Source organism: Sebastes umbrosus, chromosome 11 (genome assembly GCF_015220745.1).
Source record: "Sebastes umbrosus isolate fSebUmb1 chromosome 11, fSebUmb1.pri, whole genome shotgun sequence".
NCBI classification, from domain to species: Eukaryota; Metazoa; Chordata; class Actinopteri; order Perciformes; family Sebastidae; genus Sebastes; species Sebastes umbrosus.
This window is the reverse complement of record NC_051279.1, coordinates 9,459,619-9,472,142: the sequence shown is the minus strand read 5'-3', so window position 1 is coordinate 9,472,142 and position 12,524 is coordinate 9,459,619. Positions and strand designations below refer to the sequence as shown.

Below are 12,524 nucleotides of genomic sequence, written 5' to 3'. Positions count from 1 at the left end.
CTCAGGAGCAACAACAAATAGAAAATGAACTGGAGGATGTTTATGTTTATTCTGTTTTTGAGAAATTCAAGGCAACTGAAAACTAATTTAAAAAAAACATGGATATTACATATCTTTTGAGATAGCAATGTATTTACCTGTCAGCAAGGTCACAATGAACTTAATCACTTTTGTTTTGTTTATAGTTCAACCTGACTGGTGAGGGCCGCTGTATTAATAACTGGAGAGTCAATACAAAAGATATGGTGAAGTACGTAAGAGAAAGTACAACGTGCGAGTTGAACCCCACTAGTGACTAAGAAGTATTCCATCAACCAACCCTCTCAGCCTGCCTTGTTCACTTCTGCTCTTATGTTACATGAAGTCTTATTTGAAATAAAAAAACATGAGCAAGCACAATGGGTGTTTTATTGTCCCTGCTGGTGTGACAAATGGCTTTACTGTCATGAAATGTAAACTATTCAGACATTCATGAGTCAAATAAGGAACAAGGCTCAATTTACAAAGCAGTCAGTGTTTTTTATTCTGAACTGGGGTTGAAAACAGGATGGTAACTTGTCATCCCCCAAGCATTACTTATTTCAGAACAGGGTGTAACAGCGTGTCTACACAGGAGGCGATTCAGTCGCATCTTTTACAGATACCCTTCCATTTTAATCAATACTGCTGTCTACAAAGGCTCACCTTGAATCTGTCTGCAGCGTTGAACAGTTTACTGTTACATGACAGACATCACACACACTGGAGAAGTCAAAGAATAAAGTAATAATATTTATTGTATTAACCACAGTCATGTTGTATGACAGGAGACATATAGAACATTTTAAAACCAGAATATTGGAAAGAATAATGAAGCTGATTTACAAATCATGTCAGGAGGCATCCAGAGGGAAAATCTAAAGCCTTGAAGAGGATATGTGTGTTTGTGTATGTGTGTGTGTGTGTGTGTGTGTGAATGAGTGAAGGGCAGGACAACAAGTCTTGTGACTGGTTGCAGTAGGGAAGCAGTCAATACACAGGCATAAACAGCTCTTTTGTCTGAAAATAAATACCAGCAGCATCTCCGAGCTGTCTGAGCCACACGTCACGTGATGGGAGCGAGTTCCTCCAGATGACTGATGAAGAGTCACATGAGCTCCTTTACATTTTACATCTCTGCCAGTCCTAATAAGATTTTTCATTTGCAACAACTGCATTTCCTGGGTTGGAACATTTTTTAAAACCAACAACATCAAGGAATGAGGCAATCAGGGTACCATTAACTACGTTTACATGCATATTAATATTCCACTATGATTCAGAATATGACAATATTGTGAATTTGATACGGGTTATGTAAACAGCATATTCATTTTGGATATTCTGAATTAGGCCTTATTCTGAACGGAGCATTTTCTGATTAAGACATGTGGGATATGCTGATATTATTCCGGTTTTAGGAGCATACTTTGGACATGTATACAGCACATTCAGAATATGCGTCTCAATTGGGTTTTTATGTCAGTTTGTGACACACGGCCTCTTGCCTGTTTACGGCCAGCTCTGTGCGTTGAACACAAACCAACTTGCCGACAGTTTGCAGAGATGCATGCCCAAAAGAGAAGCCCACATTTCTGGTTGGAAGGAGAAACACACCTACTGTTAAACATTATGAAAGGCTTGGATATTAACCGTTTTTTGGAAATGTGCAAATATCACAACGCTAACATTTTCAAGAACATGGCTGAAGGAATGAAAGAGGGAGGCTGTGTTCGCCACCAGTTACGTTAATCTGAGTATGCACGGCCGCATGTAAACGGGAATATTAGAGGAATATTCATGTTCACTAGCAACGTAAACAGCTTAGTAGGAATATTGTCTTTTCAGAATAAGGGCAAAAAACAGAATATTTTGTGCAGGTAAACATAGTTAATGTTATATTGCCTGATTTAATTAAATTCTGGTTATACATTGATAAGCAGTTAAAAAAAGTGAAATGTCATCCATTTTGTTCTGACTTATCGGGGAAGAACAAGCTACATATGAACATCTAAAGCTCTAAAACTCCCACCACAGTGCAGTCTTCATCATCATCACCATCCTCCTCAGAAGTGTGTGTGTGTAGTTACTCTACAGGCCGAATGCCCTTGGTCTCCTCCAGCTTCCTCAGGGTCTCGTCCCATTGGGTGAACTGCTTCGACAGCAGGAACATCTGCCAATCAGAGGTCAGGGGTCAGTGGGTGGAGCAGCAGCAGTTTATAGCCCCTTTCACACAGAGATTCCGCAGTACTGCCGTAAAGAAGATCCGCCGTTACGGTTTTGCGTTTTCACACTGAACGAAACAATGGGGGCATAATGGCGCCCCGGTGTGTGCACGCCGGCATCACAGGAGCAAAAGGGGCGTGCCGTTTAACACTAAGGATTGGTCCTGATTTTAGATTTTTCTAATAGTCATTCAGTTATGAACAAATCAAATAGTTTAAGCAACTATCTAACTAACTCACTTAAAAAATATATTTTGTCTTGTTTTAACCGTTGCAAGATCCGCCTGGTAGTAACCAGTAAAACGTGTATGGCACGTTCAGTTTGGCTTTTTTCTGTCTGCGCAGGTGTGTGCGCGGCGCAGAGTGGCACCCCCTTAGTTTCAGCTGGTAGATCAACTGTTCAAGCGGCGGAACATTGTAACCACAACAGCGTCAGCGTCTAGTGTGTGTGTGCAGTACCGCCGTGCCCACTGTCCCTTTCACGTAGACATCGGCTCAGCTCTGTGACTATCTCTGCCGGAAAACGGGGCAACCTTTCCACCTTGAACAGGTTGTGTGAAAGGGGCTTATGTTAGCAAGAGGTCGGTGAGACACCAGACAAAACCTGAACAGCAATCTAAATTTCTCTCTGATTTGCCGCAGTGGCTGGTGGATCCAAAACATCAGCAGTTTACCAGACAAATTAAGTTTAGGAACATAAAAGCAAAATTGATTATTTAAAGTATCTTTATATTATTATTCTGTCTCTTTTATCCCCCAAGAGATGAGAGAGTACAAGAAGACATTTGTAATGACATGACATTTAGAACTTTAACAGGTTTTATGTGTAATACTTTGTCTAGTGGTAATTTTTATTTTATTGGAAATAAAAAAAAAAATCATAAAAAAGAAAATAACAGCGTACCATTTTGTTGTATTCCTCAAAAAGCTTCTTCACTTCCAGCGACTGGGCCTCAGTTTGGTCCTGCAAAAGAGACAAACATTGTGTCAACAGATGAAACCTAACGAGATGGAGAGAGAGAGGCAGATGGAGACGGAGGGAGAGGGCGGTTACCTGCTCTTTGATGTGAATCTGTGACAGGCGCTGAAGCTTGGTGGCGTGTTCTGGTACATCTGTGGGAAAAAAAGGAAAGAAACACAAAGGCACTCACTAAAAAGGATGGAAATTCAAATAAAAAACATTGTTACATTCATTTTTCTCTAAAGCATGACAAAATGTTAGAACAGAGACATTTAGCATGCTGTCAGGGACACGTGTGGAGCTGGAGAAACACAGATCCAGTATTCTATATCCAACCAATAGAGGCTAAAAACTATGAAGCCGTATTAAGGCCATTGTAAGTAAAAAAAATTCAAAAATCTGGGCCGGGAGAGGAGGATATATCACGAAAAATAACTCAGAATTTCGAAGATTAAAGTAATAAATTAACGAGAAAAAACTCTGATATTCTCTGAGATTAAAGAGGTAAATTTACGAAGAAAAACAATTTTTTTTGCGAAAAATAACTCTGAAATTTGTGAAATTATAAAGTTGTAAATCTACGAGAAAAAAACTCAGAAAATAGTGGAGTACAAAACCATGCTAATGAAAAATAGTGGGGCATTTCTGTTTAGGAACCACATCACTTCACTTTGCAAGATTGGATCAGCTTCATTACACTCATGCCACCGTTAGATACTACAGTAACGTGCAAAATATATTATTGTTATTACTATTTTATATACATTATATATTGTAGCGGACTCTCCATTCATCCATTCTCATCCTCTTATCTGGGGCCGGTCGCGGGGGCAGCAGGCTCAACCTGGTATTCCAGACGTCCCTCTACCCAAAAAAGTCTAGAGACGTAATTCACCATAATCTGTGGTTTAACTACAGCAGTTATGTTATGTGTCTTTTTTGTGTTGTTTCCCTTCCCTTCACTAACACAGTGACAGTTAAAAGTGTCAGTTTGTAATTATGGTAACGCAGTCTATTTAGATTAACATCTCAATGGTTGTTTTTTAGTGTTAAAAATAAAAGTCACACGCCTTTGTGTATTCCATTATAGAAGTTGTTTGTCTCTACTTTCCTGTAACTTCTACAATATTAGTACTTATGTTCATAAAACAACACATTAAGAACACGAAAGAAAATGTGTATATGTATTTTTCAACACCTTTGCCTCACACAATTTTCTTTTCGTAAATTTATGACTTTATAATCTCGCAAAATTTGTGAGTTTTTTTTCACAAATGTGTCACTTTAATCTCAGAGAATATCCAAGTCAATCTCGGAAATTCTGTTTTTTTCACAAAATAAAAACCCCCTCCCCTGGCTCTGTAATTATTATTTGTATCTACCTACAATGGCCCTAATATGCTGTCGCAAAAAACACTGGTTATTGAAAAATAAAAATTACAATTCAATAACAACAACTTAACTAGCCTAAAATCATGTAAACTATAGTAGTCACAATGAACGACATGTTGCTGATAAAAGCAGCAGAATGTGTGGCTGTATGTGACAACGCTATCATCGCTACATGCAACGAATATTGTGTGGATGGAAACTGCATCCAAAGAAAAGGTATTAAAAGCATCACCGTTGTTTAAGACATTTAAAATGTGTTTGAAGTGGCTGATACTAAAGGTAGTAGTGGCGGTATTTTGTAAATGAAAAAGCAACAAAAAGGAATTTCTAAGATCAATTGAGATTTACTCTTTCATTTCCAGGCTTAAATTTAATACAAAACGAACACATTATTTGATAGATTTAGCTTTAAAAAGAAAAACAAAGACAAGCTAACATGTCCAACAAATTTCAGCAAAATCCATCCTTGACACTTGACTGTCAAACAGCAGTGAACAACATGAACTCCTTCCTACTTTGCTGTCAGGGATAAAACCACACAGAGCCGATGTTGCTTTGTCTTTGCTCACTGTCCTGCCAGGTGAAACTCACCTCTGATGTAGTTGCTGTCCAGCAGCGGCTGCAAGTTGCTGACCTGCTCCAGCAAAGCAGCCTGGGAAAGCAGGAAGTCCTCCTCTGAGCAGACAAACACACAACAGCAAGTACTGAATCAGATGCGAGTTGCTCCTTTAGTCTCTCTACAATAAAATAATTCTTGTTTATATCATAACTTACATATTATACAATATGACAACATTGAACTTTACATTTATAGCATTAAACATAAAAAATTACAACTAATTTATGGCCTCATATACAATAAATGAATAATAAATGTCTAAAATAAAGAAATTCTCTGAGATAAATTGGATTGCAGTTGTAAATATATGTTATTCTTTTATTTCATTTATCTATCCCAGGGTCCTTCTGGTTCTTACCAGCGAGAATGAACTCCAGCTTCATAGCATCAGGTACAGTGATGTGGTCGGTGAACTGGGGGTCCAGGTACTTCAGCAGGTCCTCAACTGCACCACAACAGCAATAAATATGATCAAAGACTCACCAAACACTGTCTAAAATTTGACCAGGGAATGAAATTAGCACCTGCCACCTGCCAAATGCAGGGTAAATGTTGTGCTGTGGCAGTACAATTTTATATTTATAGATATGTTGTCCTTACAGTATATTAAGCAATATCATTTAAAAAGCAATTCCTAACTAAACCTCCTTCCTCTACTGTCTGGTACCACTGAATCAATGTTTACAATTCAAACCCTTTCTATATAGATTTTAAAAGTGGCAGACAAAAAAATTGAGTAGCCGGTGGAAATGTTCAGTAACCTGCCACAGTGGCAAGTGAGGAAAAACACTTAATTTCAGACCCTTAATCTGACTACAGAAACATTCCTGCAAGCATTGAATATTTCAATATCCACGGGGCCCCAGTAGCCAAATTGTTAAGGCGCATACCACATAAAGAAGACGTCCACAGTTCGACTCCAGGCCTCCCTCCCTCTCCCCACGTTTCCGGTCTATCTCTACACTGACTATCAAATACAGGAAATAAAGGCAAAATGCCAAGAAATAAAAATCCCTATTGTAGAACAGTAACAACACGGCTGTAATCCAGGCTGTCAGGATGGATACAACGCAGCGTGTTACTCACTCTTCTTGTGCAGGATCTTCACTCGTTCTCTCTTATTGGCCGTATTGGTCAGACCTGCCTGGATCCTGGCCAACGACTCAGCACACTGCAGGACAAAGGACATTGATTAGATTTAATGTTAGTGATTAACAAGGGTATGGGAAAGTCATTACGATTTATTTAATTAATGTGTCAGAGCGGATTTTTGTGCAATATGTGGTACTATACATACAGTGCAAAAACACAAAATCTCAAGTTCAAGTGTAGCAGGGAGAAACTGTAGCCAGCTAGTATGGGGCAACACAATGAAATAATGTTTTTTAATTTGTTCACTTTCTACAGTATGACATTTTTAGGTATCATTCGGAGTACATCTAGAATAAGTATATGCACTAGTTAACAATATGTATATACCTGTAATTTAGAGTCAACTTCAGTCAACTATCAGAAACATAAAAACACTAACATCTGGCACTTTCTCCACCGCTGCAAATACAACATCTACCAGAAAACAAAGCCACCCTTTGTAAGTTAAAGGTCTTCATCAAATCATATGATGCTCTGATGATACGCTCCTTTCATTGGCTCAAAAGGTTCATACCACGTTTTTAGTCAATCTGCTACATAAGATGTACACTTGATTTTTGCTGACTGTATTATTACTTAAGCATACGCCATCATTTCAGATTGATAAATGAGATTTCCTAAATTCCTGTAAACCAGTGACTTCAGTTAATTTCAGTGCAGTATCAAACTCAACCCTCAGAGACTTAAACTTGCTTGTGATAGATAATAAATCCCTCAGCTATTCCATCGATCTATAATTTGAAGTAGTAGTGCGTAGTGAGAAAAGTCCATCAAGTTCCCAGAACCCAGTGTGGCGTCTTCAAATTGCTTGTTTTGTCAGACCAAGAGTCCAAAACCAATACTTAACGTTAATGTGCAATTATATTAAACAGGTGGAAAACATGTTTGAATGACTACAAAAGTGGCCAGCATTGTGTGATTTATAGTGACAGTTAATTGAGCTAATACTATGCCTAGTTTTTGATGCCTAGTAAATGGTGGAAGAAGTATTCAGATCATTTACTTAAGTAATCGCACTTCCACACTGTGAAAATACTTTACTACAAGTAGAAGTCCTGGATTCAAAACCTTACTTAAGGAAAAGTATGTAAGACTTACATACTAAAAGTAAAAGTACTCATCATACACAGTAAATTGTCTCAACCCTTAAAAAGGGACACTTAATCCTTCAGTTCACCAGAAACATTCAAATTTAAAAATCAATAAATTTCGACATACATGATTTTCACTGGGCAGGAAGTGTGGGAAAAATAGTAGTCTGAAAAGTAACTGAGAGCTGTCAGACAATTGTAGTGGAGTAAAATGTACAGTATTACCCTCTGAGATATAGTGGAGTAGAAGATTAAAGTCACATGAAATGGAAAAATACTCATTTATGTGTTTTTATTTATAAGATACTTTCTGGTGGGAATATTCCTGAGCAGTTCAAAACCTATTTTAAAACAAATTCTCAGGTCCATTCTTATTCAACCCAGTCAATCTCTAGATCTTCATCCTCCTAAATTCCTCAATAGTAGAGGTCAGTTTATTATAAGATTTAGGGGTAGTAAATTATGGAGTAGCCTTTCAAATCTATCAATAAACTGTTCATCTGGCAAATGTTTCAAAAGTCGCTTAAAGGGTCATTTGACTACTGTTTTGTAATTGCTTTTCCCCATGTTGTCCATGTATCTGTTTTTATGTTTTTTTTATTTTTTCCCACTCACAATGTTGTTTGGTTACGATTGCCCAGAACTCTTTATAGATATTTAAACAATATCCTCCTCACAAACACTAACCATACACTTCCACGGAACACACACACACACACACACACACACACACACACACACACACACATTTGTCTTTTTTGATATATTAACTGTATTGTTATTGTTGTTATCAAATATATATATATATATATATATATATAGTCCTAATTGTTTTGTTATCACTATTATGTAGTCATATTATTTCTTTATATTAATCTTGTCTCCAGGTAGAGGCTTCAGATAAACGCAGTGTTGTTTTTTGTTGCCTCTTCCTGCTCTTAATATTATTGATTTATTTATTTATTTTTGTTATGTTGTATAGCCTTAAATTGTGCAAAATAAATAAACAAACATAAACAAAGTAAAGTACAAGTACCTCGAATTTGAGACAGATATTTGAGACAGATATTTGAGGCTTTGGCATTTGTTGTTTACATTCCTGTCATGAATAAGACTAAAACACAGTTATGGCCTCATTACTGACAGCTAATAATGCATACAGTGCACCTTCATAGACTAAGCTACTGGAGTTCCCCTGCACTACACTCATTTTTAACAGTCTCTTCTGCACTTTTTAATAGTCGTGTATCACAGCTGTTCCCCTGCACTATATTCAGTTTTAACAGTTTTCTTCATCTCCTTGTATTTTTATATATCTGGTATATATTTTTTTGTACTTTGCACTACTAACTTTTTACTGCCTTTTTACTAACATGTTTTGCACTATGGAACTGTGATGCTGGAAACTTGAATTTCCCTCTGCATCAATAAAGTTACTATCTATCCATCCATCCATCCATCCATCCATCCATCCATCCATCCATCTATATTTATATCTATCCATCTATCTATCTATCTTTATACCTATCTATCTATCTTTATATCTATCTATCTATCTATCTATCTTTATATCTATCTATCTATCTTTATATCTTTATATCTATCTATCTATCTATCTTTATATCTTTATATCTATCTATCTATCTTTATATCTTTATATCTATCTATCTATCTTTATATCTTTATATCTATCTATTTATCTATCTATCTATCTTTATATCTATCTCTCCATCCATCTATCCAACTTGCTATCTCTTAAATAAGCACCATTAAAGCTAAGCAGCTAACCTAGCAGATGTTTAGCTGGTACATATATATATACTACATGTGTTACTGTCTTATCTGTCACAATGTCAAATAAAAGGTGTTGTTGTAGAGCCAGTGTGAAAACAATGAAAAAGGGCGTTAGCTCAGCTAGGCTAACAGCTAGCTATCTTCTTTATTATCATCAGAATAAAACATTATTCTGTACCAACCTTCACGGGTTTTCCACTTTTATTTCTCCTCTCGCCGTATATATGACTCTCCAGCGTCTGAAGACGCATCTCCAGGTTATCCGTCTCCAGTTTTGTCTCCATTGTTGAAGCTCCTAGCTAGCTAGTGATGGACACAACAGCAACAACCAAACAGCCCCAGAAATACACGTCATTCACAAGCGACGTCGCATATTGATGACGCAGTAGGTTTGCTGTTTAGTTTGTTGTGACACTGTACAGGCTTTCTTTAAAACAACTAAGAGGGTTGACACAGAAACACAACTGTTATTTTTCTTCTATTTATATATATATATGTGTGTATGTGTGTATATGTATGTATGTATGTATATATGTATATATATATATATACAGTATGTATATATATATATAGAGCTGTATATATATATATTTTAATTTGTTTTGTTTTATTTTTTTCTCTACTTCTTATTATTATTTCATGACTTATTTGTGGATACTATCCCTGTGTTGTATTCTCTACATTTTGATGTATCCATGATTGAGAATCAGTGAGGTCCTTTGTGGCCAGCTGTGGTTTTTCACATTTTCACATTTTTAATGTTTTATTTTTAAGTTTAATGTTATATAATAATGTTCTATTTTTAATTTTTTTTTTTCTACTTTCCATTTGTATTATTTTTTTTTTTTCATATTTATTTTTTATTTTTTATTTTCACATTTTCACATTTTCAATTTTTAATGTTTTATTTTTAAGTTATTTTTCATTTAATTTTTTTTTTTTTATTTTATTTTCCATTTGTATTATTTTTTTTTTCATATTTATTTTTTATTTTTTATTTTCACATTTTCACATTTTTAATTATGTTCTATTTTCAAGTTTTTTTTTTTTTTTTTCTACTTTCCATTTGTATTATTTTTTTTTTCATATTTATTTTTTATTTTTTATTTTCACATTTTCACATTTTTAATAATGTTTTATTTTTAAGTTATTTTTCATTTAATTTTTTTTTTTTTTATTTTCCTTTTTTTTTGATTTTATTTTCCATTTGTATTATTATTATTTTTTCATATTTATTTTTTATTTTCACATTTTCACATTTTTAATAATGTTTTATTTTTAAGTTTAATGTTGTGTTGTTGGCACAACTGACAACCGTAATCATCATGAAATAACTGCAGTTCCTGTCTTTTGTGCCAGAAAGCAGAAAAACGCGTTTTTAAATTCCAGTTGAAGTTATTTTTCATTTCATTTACATTTAAATTTTTCTTTCTATTTTCAATTTTTAATTTTTAACTTTTTAATTTTTAATTTTTTTTTCTGTGTGAATGTTGTTGTCAGGTATGATTGATTGATGTGTTGTGTCACGGGTGAGTGTTGTTCAGAAGAAACAAAAATGAACTTTCCCTGTATAGTGGCTGTTCTATTGATTATTGACAATTAATAAAAAGTTTATTTTGTGTGGTCGTTGTTGCAGTAACGAAATCTAACCGCTAGTTGTCGCTGTTCTGCGGGTTTTCAGCTGTTTTCCGGTGACAGCAGAGGGAATGACAACATCGACAGTCCACGGCCCTTCTCCTTCTCCTTCTTCTTCTTCCTCTTCTTCCTCTTCCATTCAAGCCGATTGCACCTAAACATCGACAACAAAGTAAGCTTTTCCTCACAGATCACCATCTCTTCCTCTCGCACACAAGACATCTCACGTTTGTGGACAATAATAACAACAACACCCAGGAAGCAAGTAAACAGATCTTACTATGTTGTAGCTTAGCTTACCTAGCACCTCAAGCTAACGTCAGTTTCTGCATTGCATCTGCGTAGTTTTGACAGGCTTGGAGTTAGTTGGGAAGTCTAGCAGGTGTCTCGATGGCTTCTCCTGCACTATAACTCAGTAATAACTCTCCTTATGAATTAATACAGACATTAATGTGGCTCACTGAGAGCTGAATTACATGATGAGCCACTGTGGTACTAGAGAAAGTGGATCAAATCAGTCCAGTTCTGAGGTCTCTACTGGCCCCCTGTCTCTAAGAGTCCCCACTAAGACCAAGAAAGTGGATCATATCAGTCCAGTATATATATATATGTATGTGTATGTCTCTACTGGCCCCCTGTCTCTAAGAGTCCTCACTAAGACCAAGAAAGTGGATCATATCAGTCCAGTATATATATATATATATGTATGTGTATGTCTCTACTGGCTCCCTGTCTCTCAGAGTCCTCACTAAGACCAAGAAAGTGGATCATATCAGTCCAGTATATATATATATATGTATGTGTATGTCTCTACTGGCCCCCTGTCTCTAAGAGTCCTCACTAAGACCAAGAAAGTGGATCATATCAGTCCAGTATATATATATATATGTATGTGTATGTCTCTACTGGCTCCCTGCCTCTCAGAGTCCCCACTGAGACCAAGAAAGTGGATCATATCAGTCCAGTTCTGAGGTCTCTACACTGGCTTCCTGTCTCTCTCAGAGAATTGATTTCAAAATACTCCAGCTGGTTTATAAAGCACTAAATGGTTTAGGGGACAAAAATACATTTCTGCTCTTCTGCTATGCTATAAACCATCCAGACCTCTCAGGTCATCTGAATCAGGTCTGCTTAGTGTCCTGCAGAGTCAGAACTAAACATGCAGAAGAAGCAATGTTCAGTTTTTATGCACCAAATATCTGGAACAACAAGCTCCCAGAAACCTGCAGGACCAACTCCAACTCTGAGTTGTTTTAAATCAAAGCTTACAACTTTCCTGTTTGCTGCTGCCTGTTATTAAACCAGATAATGATCTTATACTGCACTAGAGCTTTTACTCTTGTGTGTTATATTCTATTGTAGCTTCTATCCCAGCTTTTATTTTTAGCTTGTTTTTATTTTCTAATCTTTAATAACTGTTTTAATTATGTCTTAATGTTCTTTTGCATTTTGTCGCAATGTTCTTGAATGTTTATGTAAAGCACTTTGAATGGCCCTGTTGCTGAAATGTGCTCTACAAATAAAGCTGCCTTGCCTTACTAGCTTGTGTAGCAACTGCTCAATTCATTGTTGTTTTTGGGGGTTTGTGTTTGTTAAAAGTTTCATTAGCCTGTCTGCTCTGCTGCTTTGTTGTTGTT

At 36.0% G+C, this 12,524-nt stretch overlaps 2 protein-coding genes across 5 annotated transcripts in view; one reads left to right on the top strand and one right to left on the bottom strand.

Annotated features, from left to right (window-relative positions):
- Nucleotides 1–1,888: 1,888 nt before the first annotated feature.
- On the bottom strand, nt 1,889–9,640 carry dctn3 (dynactin 3 (p22)). The gene is made up of 7 exons (XM_037784156.1): nt 9,435–9,640; nt 6,302–6,386; nt 5,574–5,660; nt 5,188–5,271; nt 3,298–3,356; nt 3,148–3,207; nt 1,889–2,191 (listed from the first exon to the last, which is right to left on the bottom strand). The coding sequence occupies exons 1-7, from the start codon at nt 9,534–9,536 to the stop codon at nt 2,105–2,107; spliced, it is 564 nt and encodes a 187-aa protein (XP_037640084.1). The 5' UTR covers nt 9,537–9,640; the 3' UTR covers nt 1,889–2,104.
- A 1,300-nt stretch (nt 9,641–10,940) lies between these two features.
- The window catches only part of atg5 (ATG5 autophagy related 5 homolog (S. cerevisiae)), a 41,605-nt gene continuing 40,021 nt past the window's right edge, over nt 10,941–12,524 (top strand). The window contains exon 1 of one of the 4 annotated variants that reach the window (XM_037784152.1): nt 10,941–11,059. The gene's annotated coding sequence lies outside the window, so the exon portion shown is untranslated. Of the gene's footprint in view, nt 11,153–12,524 lie in introns of all 4 variants that reach the window. The other 3 variants (XM_037784153.1, XM_037784154.1, XM_037784155.1) reach the window with 3 other exon arrangements.

Coding starts and splice junctions, on each gene's coding strand:
- dctn3 (XM_037784156.1), bottom strand. CDS start 9,536: ATGGAGACAAAACTGGAGACGGATAACCTGGAGATGCGTCTTCAGACG. Junction 3,208..3,297: donor AGATTCACATCAAAGAGCAG/GTAACCGCCCTC, acceptor TCTCTTTTGCAG/GACCAAACTGAGGCCCAGTC. Junction 2,192..3,147: donor TTGAGGAATACAACAAAATG/GTACGCTGTTAT, acceptor TCTGATTGGCAG/ATGTTCCTGCTGTCGAAGCA.